The sequence below is a fragment of the Podarcis muralis genome, chromosome 5 (assembly GCF_964188315.1).
Source record: "Podarcis muralis chromosome 5, rPodMur119.hap1.1, whole genome shotgun sequence".
NCBI lineage: Eukaryota > Metazoa > Chordata > Lepidosauria > Squamata > Lacertidae > Podarcis > Podarcis muralis.
This window is the reverse complement of record NC_135659.1, coordinates 95,405,813-95,417,799: the sequence shown is the minus strand read 5'-3', so window position 1 is coordinate 95,417,799 and position 11,987 is coordinate 95,405,813. Positions and strand designations below refer to the sequence as shown.

The window sequence follows — 11,987 nt, the reverse complement described above, 5'->3', positions numbered from 1 at the left end:
GGTAATAACTAATAAGGTCGTTGTGAAAAATTCACAAGGTAAAAATGGCTAACTGCTTTGCCCGATGGAAGCGCCAACAGAAAGATGCCAGGCAAACGGCCCATCAGGCGACAGAGAGCTGTCTTGGGAAACATCTTGCAACATCAAAGAGAGCGTAGCCCAAGTGAAATTAAGTTTGCATTGCTATGGAATTAAGTTCTATTGATCGGAACTTAATTGCCCATTCCCCAGAGTGTTTTCATGAGCAACAGCAAGCCCTGTTCCTTGAATTCCCTGTCTTTGGAAACTGGATGAAAGCACCGCATGAACCAAGAATCTACAGCTGATTTTCCAAAAAGAGCTTTCTTCTCCATATACAGAATGAGCGGTGATGATGAGCCAGTGAAGCACAGGAGACTGAAAGGCATTCCTGGTGCAAATAATAATAATAATAATAATGCTCAAAGGCATTTCTGTGCCAGAGAAACAATGTGCTCGAAACGGGGGACATGCGTCCTCCAGTGCATCAGCAACATAACAAAAGATGATGCGATGAGATCTTAAGCTAGCGCTGCAAACAATCACAATAATGTTTAGGACAGGGAAGAGGGTGGGTGGGAAACCAACTGGCTCCCACCCAAGCCATTTGACGTCACCGTCTTAGTGTCAGGCTGTAAACAAAGCATCAGAACACATGCGAGGAGCCATATTAGCACGGCGAAATCAACAGAGCTAAGCAGGCTTTAATATTATTCCCAATTTCTGCAGACTCCGACGTGCAAATGCAGAGCCCCTTTAGCGCAGCTTGTGCGCAGTTGTGTTAACGAAACCCAAAAAACCACACACAGACATGTCAAGAAAAGGATATCACGTCGTTTTATTAGAGGACTGAGGGTTGTTCCCCGCCTCCTCAAATCTGAGAACAGATGGCACGTCCGACCAAACACATCGGCAGCTTACACAACATTGGGAAAACAGGCACGTACGCTGGATTGCATTGGCAACTGAGCCTGGATCAAACCCACCCTCTCCTATCCTTCCTATAGAGAAGGCCTTTCCCCTCTCACACAAACACACCCTTGCCCAGTGCTTAGTGGGAGGTGTTCCCTTGAAACCAATGCGCAGTCTAAACAGGAATCGACTGCCAGAGAAATCTGGAAATGGTTGGGGACAACATTTATTGGGGGGGAGAAACATGTGTTCACATAGCAAGCACATGAGAGCCAAGAAATTAGGAAAATATGTCTTAACAATTAACCAGCCAGCAACATTATTTGGGACGGTCTTTTGCACAAACTCTAGCAGGGTCTTTGTGTAGCTGCCAATTCATTTCAATGGGGTTTTATACAGATTCTCCCCCCCCACACACACACACCGTGAGATCGAGTCTCCATGGTCTCGCGGCTTTCGAAAATGCTCTCCTTATCCCCCCAAAATTCCAGAAAATGGTTGCATGTGATTTTACGACTTAAAACTGCCCCTCTCTCCTCTGTTCTTTAGATTTGTTTTAATTCGGTTGCTACATAAATGCTTTCCGTGACACAGATACCCTTTGATTTATTACCAAAAGAGACAGAAAAGACATTCGGTAGTATAAAATGCCTGAACAAATTAAATATCATTTATAGATAGATAGATAAGATATAAAAAAAAGACTTAGTAAAAATATAGTCCTATGGTTCAAATGAAAGATAATAATCTTGATACAGTGAAAAATGTGCCTGTTTGGCACCCCTAAACTAGTCTCTGTTCCATAACAATCATTGCAAAAGAATCACTCCCGGTTTTGAACACCTTATTGGGGCTCATCCTTACTCACCTCCCCTCCCCAACGCTTTCTAGGCATAGGGTCACACTTTCCCAGTCCATTTCAGAGTGCTTTTCTTTCTTTCTTTCTTTCTTTCTTTCTTTCTTTCTTTCTTTCTTTCTTTTCCCCATCTGCTTTCCCCAAGAAAATTGGATCCATACTGCTGATTAGGAGCAAATGGCAATTTGGGTTTTCTGCAAATTGCCATTTGCTCTGATTCAGTGGTAAAGAGCGGGTTTTCGCAGTGAAAGCAAAAATAATATTAATAAAAAGCTGTCGGACACAGACCTGGAAAGTGTGGACCTGTGCCTAGGAATGCGGAGCGCAGGTCAGCGTGGATAAGCCCTGATTCGCTTCTCCTTTAGCCTTAATAACCTAACTCTGAAAATGCTGGTTCTCCAGGCAATGGCGTAGACCTTGGGGAAAGCGGAAGGCTGGAAGTTACACCTCCATCCTGAAAACAGGCTGTGGCTCAGCAGCAAAGCATCTGCTTGCATGCAAAAAGGTCGCAGGTGTAATTGCCTGCATTCCCGGGCAGAGGATTCCCCTCTGAAACCCAGTCAAGATGGACAATACTGCATGATATGGGCCAGTAGTCTGACTTGGTCTGAAGCAGCTGCCTATGTTTCGGGAAGGGCCGTAGGCCAGTGGCAGAACATCTGCTTTGCACGACGATGGTCCCAGTTTCAGTCCTGGGTGCCACCAGCTCACAGGATCCCAGAGGAGTGGGGAAAGATTCTTGCCCTGAGCCCTTGAATTACGGCCACCAGAGACGGCAGTGGGCTAGTGGCTCGGATCTCACGTGGCAGCTTCAAATGCACCTCCACCCCAACACTTCCATCTGTGTGATTGCAAAGTTCATGGGTTTACATGGGCAAAGCTTATCAGAGCTGCTTCAATGGGATTTATGTAGAGGTTCACAGGGAAGTTGAGTCGAAGCAGGTTCCGTGAGCTTTCTGATAGGGATGCTTAGAATTATATGAAAAAGCATCAGGGGGAAATTAACTCGAGAACGGATTTCCAAAACATTTGGAAGCTACTGAAATCAGTGGGCTGCCTTTGAAGTGAACGGGCACAATCTGGGTAAAGCTATGCCACCCTAAAAGGACCACCTGTCAATTTTATTTTATTTTTACGGCTTTTTCAAGCCTTTCCCTTCATACCACTTTAACCAGTCTTAAAACCCTCCCTCGGCACAATTCCCTGCCTTGATACCCATCCCCTTTTATGGAAGGTCTCAAACCGCACTGCCGTCAGTGCTTCCCCTCCTGCAAAAGCCAGTTCAATCCAACCTGTTTTAGGCATGACTATAGCTTTACCCCACGACGGTGCCCTTGGGGTGCAATGCAGAAGCATGACAGTGAAAGGATTTGGGTTTTTTGCCATGTGCTCTGTTGGGTTGCAGACTGCCCACTTGCCACCAAATCCCAGCATGTTCTAGGTCTCGGGTGATGCTTCAAATTGGACAGGTTGCAATTCAGCTCTGGGTCAGGTGGTTAGCCTGCTTTTGAAGAACGACAGACCTTGCTTCGCTGCTAAAAAAACCCCCCAGATGTCGAGTGCCACTGCCCCCCCCCTGCTTCCCCAGTTACGCAGACTTACAGTACAGACATCTTAAACACTGGAAGAGATAAATGCACCAGAGAACCAGGCTCCTGAACTTTTTCCAACAATCCAGAGGGAAAGGATTTCAGCATCTTGCGGCTTGTCGTGTTATAATGCTGCAGGCGTGAGGAAAAGCTGCACCCACGGTAATTCCCTCCGGGGCAATAAAAGGTCCAGAAAAACTGTCCGCCCTCACACATTTCGGCACCCTATGAATTCAGTTTCCTTCCGCTTTGCAACAGTCTATCTCGTTGTGCTACATAGCAATACAGTATATCAGTGGTTCAGCATTATTATTTTTAAAAACAAAAAACCCAAGCAATGCATTTAATGAGATAATCTAAATATTGCAATGTTGACAGGCAAGGGGAGAGGGTTTGGAAGGCTGATGCAAAGGAAGGCACTTGTGGAGATATATAGGTGGGCACTGTTATCTCAGCTAGATGAATGTCGGGTCTTGCAGAGGGACTGAGATGATTTGCACATTACGCTGAACAAGGAAGGGGGCAGGGTCCCGTGTTTTGGCCCCCCAACCCAGTGCTTCGGCTAAAAATGTGCAAGGCAGGGGATCTAAGGGCTCTTTCACACAGAGCAAAGTCGAGCCTGACACATCCAGTCCCTTGCTCCCAGATGAGTACGATGCACACCTGTCTGCTCTGCAAACACATTTGTGACATGCACACGTCACACACGCTCTGCAGCATGGGAGAGAATGAAAAATCCTGACAGTGACACTCATGGGTTTATGCTGAATGACCTTCAGTGGACACTAAAAATAATAATTAAAAAATCTGTTTAAGTGTGAAGAGGCCCTTAAATGCAGAAAACTCCACAAGCTTCAGGGGTGAGGTTCCCAAGCCCTGCTTGGGACACAACAGTAGAAGGACAAATAGTTTCTCTGCAGCAATTCTCTGCAGCAACAGTTTCAAAGTTCCTGCAGATGTTTTCTGCTCACTCCTCAGCAGATTGGCACTTGTTTCTCAAAGGACGGGCACATTAGCTGAGCTGGGCTGTCTCTCAGCAGGTAAGAATAAATTTGTTAGGAGGACAAGGTGCCCCACAGGGATGGGAAACCAAGCTGCTCTCATTTGGAGCAAATGAATAAAGAGGTTAGCACCTGTGCATCATGCCTTTCCTAAGGGTACGTGTCGGTTTTGAGCTTCCGTCAAATTCATACCAGTTTAACCGGCACAGCTTCGCTCAAAGGGTCCTGGGAACTGTGGTTAGGAGACGGAATTCAGGTACAAGATCCCATGGTTCCCCCTTGCAGGTTGCCAGGGTTCCCTGGGGGAAGGGAAATGACGGTTAAACCGGGCTCAGCCTCGAACCCCTCTCCCCTTGCTGAACACACAAGCGCGGCCCTACCCAGTGATACAGGTGCTGTAATAGACAGCGCTGCTGGCATCGGACAGGGCCGATATCAAGCTGCTCTCCTCACAGGAGAGGCTTCGTGGAGTCACTTTGGACACGGAGACATGGTAGGCAAACCCCGACGGATCGGGACGAGTCCTGCTCATATTCAAATACTGATCAAACTCGTTGCGGTCCACTTCTGTCCAGAGCTCGTTGGGGTTCAAGTGCTCCACGCCGTCAAGGTGGTGAGATTCGGGCGGCGGGGAGAGCTGGCCCAGGTGGGCTGAAAGCCCGTTGGCGGCTCCGGCGCATATTTGGTTGTAGTACATACCAGGTGGGTGGGGAGTCCTCATGGCATCAGCCAGGTGAGGTGGGTTCTGCGGGTAGCCCATGGGCATGTTCCTCCCCAGGTTTTTCTCCGGGGTAAACTCCATCTGGGGAGGTGGAGGAGGAGGCGGAGGGTGGTGGTGGTAGCCTCGGAAGGACATCACGCCACAGTCGTCCTGCATGTGTGGAGGGAAAAAGGCAGGCTCCGTCTGCTCCAAGACGTCCAGAGGGGACATCTCAGGGGTCGGCAAGCCGTAGTTCTCCAGATCAGAGCTCACGGAGCGGAGTTCTCTGAAGTGGTTGAGCGGAGGAGGCTGGGCATGGCCCGGGTGCCCGATGGCGCCACCAGCCCGGTGGTTCATGGCAAAGCCGTCGCCGCAAGGCTGGGAGAGGTTGTGCAGGAGGATGTTGGGCTCCATCCTCTTGATTTTCTTGGCTTGCTTCTTCCTCCTGGGGCGGTACTTGTAGTTGGGGTGGTCCTGCAGGTGCTGGATCCTCAGCCTCTCTGCCTCTTCCACAAAGGGGCGCTTGTCGTTGGCGCTGAGCGCTTTCCACGACTGGCCTGGAGGGGGTCCGGAAAGGAAAAACACAGGCGTGAAGCTACAGCAGAAACGGGGGAGAATTAAGGGCTCCGGCAGCTCAAGGGTTCGAGTCCTTCACCTGCTTCAGAAGCTCAAACTATTGCTCATATAATAATTGCAGCATACAAAGGCCATTAAACAATAGGCAGTACTTGCATTTACGTATCTCACATTGGGAAGTAGGATGCTGTTGTTGTTTTTAAACCAAGAAGGATCTACTGTACCTTCTTGGCATGGTCTCTCTCTCTCTCTCTCTCTCTCTGGTCTGCCATGGTTAAGACACATGGTGAAAAAACTGGAATCTAATGTCCCCAAGGTATGCCAAGAAGGTACAGTAGATCCTCTGGGAGATCATGGGTCCGAGTCCCTGATATGTTCATGATCTTTTGTATGATCCATGAGAACAACCCCAAAATCCACAAAAACATTAAGACCATCCAAGATGTCACAAGATGGTGAACTATCTCATCAGCCTGGATGCCAAGTAAAATAGGGTGTGGAGAAGGAGATCAAGTTTATCATCCAGTCCAATGGAGAGTTTTGGAGAACCTGAGAGTGCATTCACTATTTTGGAACGTTTTCATGGGTTCTGATAAAGTTCCTACCCTGCTGTGATTTTTGATGTGATGGAGATTCCACTTCGATTAGAAGCATCTCTCTCTCCCCCTGCTCTTCCTTACTTGCTTACACACACACACACACACACACAATCACAAGGTAGTTAAAGAGGGGGGAAACCAAAGTGCAGTTTTTTTATAATGGTGCCATCACACAACCAGTGGTGGCAGCTTCCTTGCAAGTGATTTTTTGTATTTCTCTTGTCTACTCTGAAATGCAAATGTGATACCCACATTGCTGAACAATAGGCTTTCAGTTTAGAAAGGGCTCTCTCCCATATTCCGTCCCATAGTAATTAACGTCCGTACATGGCATATATGGCTAGAGGACCCTGGACACTTTGCAAGGGGATAGCTAGCTAAGGTATATAATATATGAAAATCTTATGTAGGAGCCTGTGTCTCTTGTTTCTAGATAGGTGTTCAGGAAAGGGTGGGGGAATAAGAGAACTAATGAGTTCTTTTTTCCTTGACCGCTTCCAAGGACAAGGGGAAATGGCATTTTGTCTGGGCGGTATCCAATGCGCTTAGTCTGTTAGTGCAAGGATTTTTGCTTGTGCAACAGAACTCCCCTATCTTGTCCCTTCAGTGCACATCCTGTGCCCTCTCCAAATCTGCCCCAGTGGATTGGGAGAACCCCCAAAATAAATTTGAGGGAGGAAGTTCCATTGTGCAAGCATACATGCTTGCACAAATGGAACAAGTTACTTAACCCCTTTCCATTCTGTTTGTTGCCAATTTGATAATCACTTTTCATTTTGTGTAATAAGAAATTTTGGTGGATTTGACCATGGTTTTACTGCAGATGTAGCGACTGCTGTTTAGCTTTGTACTGAACTCAGTACAGATGCAGAACTCCCTGCCCTGGGCTGAGCTCAGAAGAAACCAGTTATGGCTTTCTGCAATAGAAGCTGCAGCGCATAGTGCTGATTGCCCAGTGCTTGTAATGTCACAAACACATCCCCCAATGAACCCTACAGCCCTTTTGGGTCCCTCTAGATATTTTATTTCAACCAAGTCAAACAAATGCATGCCGACACATGAATGCTACACTATCTCTCTATTCCTCCTAATAGCTTATCCTTCAATAAAATTAGCACAAGAAGCTTGTGGTTTGTTGTTGTGAATGAGTCAATTTGCTCTTACCTTGCAAAAAGGGGGTGGGGGGTGGGAAAGGGCCATAGCTCAATGATAGAGCATCTGCCTCACATGCAGAATGCCCCAAGTTCAATCCCTGGCATTTCCAGATAGAGCTAGGAGAGACCTCCCCCCCCCCCCAAAGTCCTGGATAGCTGCTGCCAGCCTGTGTAGACAGTACTGAGCTAGATGGACCAGTGAGTCAGGATATGGCAGCTTCCTATGTTGTATAAATTTGGGTTTGTGATAGAAATGTGATAGACCGACCGTTACCTTTTGTATCTCGGGTTCTTGGGGACCCTTCTATGTGCAATTTTCTTCCCACTCTCTGCTTATGTATGTGTCCCTGCATCCCTCCCCAAAAAGCTTCTAAATGTGTTCATCTTTCAGGGTCTCTTATTACTCATTGACTGCGGATCTTTTTATCCCAAAGAAGTGAAATTAGTAAAAGGGTGCAGGGGGAAACGTTCTTCTACTCTTTGAACTGTATCCTTTCAGGAGAAGAGGGGACTGAGAGCAACGTTTTGTAGAATAACACCCAATGCAGTTCAGTTTTAAAACCGCATGCTTGGCCAGAATGCACATTTGATTTAAAAATGACTGCCTTTGGCTGCATTCTCAGCTTTGCGAGAAACATTTGCAAGCGTGTGCAGTAATAGTGCAAGAGGGAAGTGATCTACCCTAGCACTCCCCCGCTGTAGGTGCAACGGATGGGTAAATTATCTGGATTAAAGTCACAATCCTATAGCCCTTTATCTGGGAACGAGCCACACTGCAATTGACTTTTGGGTACCCATGTGCAGGATTGTACTGCGAATGACCTGCAGAGAGGGGCTGATGAGAAAGGTTGCACCATAAGAGAGAGCTTCCTCAAAATAAATTTAAAAAGAGAGAGCTTCCTTCCTCATGGCTGCTACTCTCCCCTCTCCCAAACTCCTTTTCGACCCTTGTAAGAACTGCACTGTTCAGACAGATGCCCTCACGGAGCCCACCAGCAGAACAAAAGACAGCGGCCACCTCCGTTCCTGTTTACCCCCAGTCTCCAATCTTACTTCAAGGTAAACTGGCTTGGAACATGCAAGCTCCATTTCTCAGGTATGGCTAATAAGTGGAACCTAGTGTGTGTGTGAGATACAGGAGTCTAGATTGCTAGTTACATCTTCCTCTAGGATAGTTCCCACTCCAGTTGTCAACCCCCCCCCACCCCAAAACCCTCAGCATCCCATTGGTACTGAGCATGCTTGGTCTTCGCAGGGTCTTTTCTGGAGGGCCCCCATTATAGGTTGCTAAAAAGGATTTCTGAAATCCCAGGTCTCCCTTCAACACCTGAGTGTGCTCTCAGAGGGAGGGAGAAGCCTTTCAAGCCTGACTAAGGGGGGGGGAGGCTGCTCCCCTAAATCAATAAAAATCAACAAAAATACTTAACTAACAGAGGTTCTGTTCCCCTAAGATTCCGCTTCCCTATGAATCTGTCCAAAGCCACCTTAGCTCCTGGTGCTCACCATCCCCACATCTGGTGGCAATGAGTTCCACAGTCTACTCACACACACACACCGCTTACCCAGCATCTTGCTCAGCACCGCGTTGTGCAGGTCCGGATTCTGCTGGGCCAGCCGCTTCCTCTCGTCCTTGGCCCACACCATGAAGGCGTTCATGGGGCGCCGGATGCGGGAATCCTCGGCGCTCTTGCCGTCGGACGGACGGCCCGAGCCGGCGCCGTAGCCATAGCCGGCGTCGGGGCTGGGAGAACGGCTCGAGGCAGCCGAGGTGCCCAAGAGCGCGCCGCCGGGGTCGCCTCCCCCGATGGGCGCCGCTGCGCCGGGGCGAAATCCGAAGGCCGGCTCCGGGCTGGGGGTCCGGCTGGAGACGGCGGGCTCGGCGGCCCGGCTGTGCTGCGCGAAGGCGCGCCCGGGATCAGAGGCAGCGGCGGCGGGAGGAGGAGGCGGAGGCGGCGGAGGCGGCGGTGGCGCAGCGGCTGCTCCCGCGACGGCTCCCCATGAAAAGTCGCCTCTGGCTTGGGGTATCTCCTCTCTACAGAAACTAGGCTCAGATATATTCATTCCAGCTAGACGAACCTTTTGGGATCACAAGGCGAGCAGAAAAAGAAGGAAAAAACGGACAACAAGAAGAGAATCGGGTTCCCTTCTCCGAGGAAAGAAGACGACGCGAGCGAAGGAATCAGCGGCTCGAAATGCGCAAAGGAACCAGAGAAGAAGGCAGGATTCGGCCCGAGCTAAGGGCTGGCTTGGTTCGCCCCCTCCAAAAAAAGGAGGACAAGACGCACGCGCTGGAAAGGATGCTCCCGTCGGAGGGGCCACATTATAAAGGCTGCGCTTCCCATCCGAGGGAGGGCGGCGGGAAAGGAGGAGGGGTTAGACGGGCCCGCTAGGAACACCCCCGACGGAGGAGGGCGATGGACGCGAGGTTTCATTCTGCGCTCCCCCCTCCCGGCAAAGGAAATCGGGGAAATTGCTCCCCCCGCTCCCCCGACTTTCCTCTCCCTCCTGTCGGATTAAGTGGCGGCGAGGCAATTCCGTTTGCGCAAACCTCAGGCGCGCAGCAGCGCCTCCTCCGAGCTAGCCAGACGCCCCGCGAAGTGGGCGACAGGGATTTTTTTTGGGTGCCGCTGGCCGGGGGGTGGGGAGAGGGGGGGTGGTTTGTTTAGCCTTGCTTTGATTTCCTAATACCCCCTCCTCTTTTTTATGTGTATAATCCCTTTCTGCACGCACACCCGTTGGAAAAGAAGAAAAGCCGCAGCCAAATAAAGTTGGCTCCTGGGCGCACGTGGTCGAGTTAAACGCTGCAAGAGAGCGTCGGGAGAGGTCCCTTTGCCGGGAGGAAGACTCGCTTGGGTGGGGGTGATACTCAGTGCAGGTGGGGGGGGAGGAGGTGGAGGAGCCGAGACCCCTCTTTGAAAGGGGGTCTGGAAATGGTTTGAAAAGTGCTGTCTTTTCAGCGGAGTTTAGTGCGCGCAGACGCCGTTCCTTGCTGGAAGGAAAGTTAGATTGTAAGCTCTTCGGGGCAGATCCGTAAGGCTGGAAAGCAGGGCTGCGGAATGTTTACTTTTCGCCCCGAGGGCCGCATTTCCTTCTGGAGGGGGCCACATGCGAGTGGTGGGCGGAGCCAGAGGCAAAAGTGGGCGGGGCCACGAATATAAATGTTACCTTTGTATGGTAGGTTCATTTGTACACAGACACACCCCTCCATCCAGACAAGCGAGAGGCAGTGTCACAGATCAAGGGCGAATGTTAGCCAAGGAGGGGGAGGGGCTGGTGGGAGGTGTGGCCTCGGAGGGGGCGGGGCCTGATGTTCCCCACCTCTGCTGTAAAGCAAATCACGTTAAGTGCTGATGGATAGTCCTTGTACTGTACGCTTACGCTACAATTCAGGGCACCTTTACCAGGGGATAAATGGGTCTTAATGCGCCTACTAAGTGAGAGTGGGACTTGCTTTAGGATTGTGCTCATAGGTGTCAAAATAAAACGGGAAGAGAAGACAGCAAGCCCCACCAAAGTGAGAAGAATAGTGCCTGAACAATCTATCTCGTGTCTCAGGAACTACAAATGCTAAAAAAAATGATTATTTTTTAAAAAAATTACAAATTTAAAAAAAATGAAAACTGGGAATCTCACAATCTTTCTTGGAGGGGCCTTCTCCCCCTTTCCGTTCCTGGAGATGCTCAGGACTGCACTGTAAATTTCCGGAGCTGTTGGGTGAAGCTCTACCTGGAATTGATTGGTTGATTGATTGATTGATTGATTGATGATTGACTGACTGATTGATTGATTGAATTTACAGTGGTACCTTGGGTTACATATGCTTCAGGTTACGTACGCTTCAGGTTACAAACTCCGCTAACCCAGAAATAGTACCTCGGGTTAAGAACTTTGCTTCAGGATGAGAACAGAAATCGTGCTCAGGTGGTGCGGCAGCAGCAGGAGGCCCCATTAGCTAAAGTGGTGCTTCAGGTTAAGAACGGTTTCAGGTTAATAATGGACCTCCAGAATGAATTAAGTACTTAACCCGAGGTACCACTGTATATACTGCCCTATACCTGGAGATCTCAGGGTGGTTCACACAACAAAATCAAAATATAAAGCCACAAAATATATAATCAAAATAAAAACAACCCAATATCCCCCAAGCCCCCCATGATTATTATTTATTTGTTGAATTTATTTATTTATATCCCGCCTTTCAGTCAAATGATTCGACAGTGGAATTTGCTGCCAAGGAGTGTGGTGGAGTCTCCTTCTTTGGAGGTCTTTAAGCAGAGGCTTGACAACCATGTGTCAGGAGTGCTCTGATGGTGTTTCCTGCTTGGCAGGGGGTTGGACTCGATGGCCCTTGTGGTCTATTCCAACTCTATGATTCTATGATTCTATGATTCCAAGCTCAGTTTACACCAGATTGCAGGAATGCTCAGAGATGTGCAAGCCTGCAGCCCCTGATCCTCCGGTCGATGGATGAGGCCAAGCTGGTTTTCCTCCTTTGAGTGATGTTCTCCCTGGAGTTTCTCTATGGTCCTTCGTCCTTTGGTCAGAATGCGCCTCCTTCCAGCACTACAGTCTCGCTCTGCTT

General features: G+C 49.2%; 1 protein-coding gene across 1 annotated transcript; it reads right to left on the bottom strand.

Annotated features, from left to right (window-relative positions):
- Window positions 1-837: 837 nt before the first annotated feature.
- On the bottom strand, window positions 838-9,849 carry SOX18 (SRY-box transcription factor 18). Its single transcript, XM_028735464.2, has 2 exons — window positions 8,968-9,849; window positions 838-5,633 (listed from the first exon to the last, which is right to left on the bottom strand). Exons 1-2 carry the CDS (start codon window positions 9,464-9,466, stop codon window positions 4,753-4,755), a joined length of 1,380 nt encoding a protein of 459 aa, XP_028591297.2. The 5' UTR covers window positions 9,467-9,849; the 3' UTR covers window positions 838-4,752.
- Window positions 9,850-11,987: the final 2,138 nt, after the last annotated feature.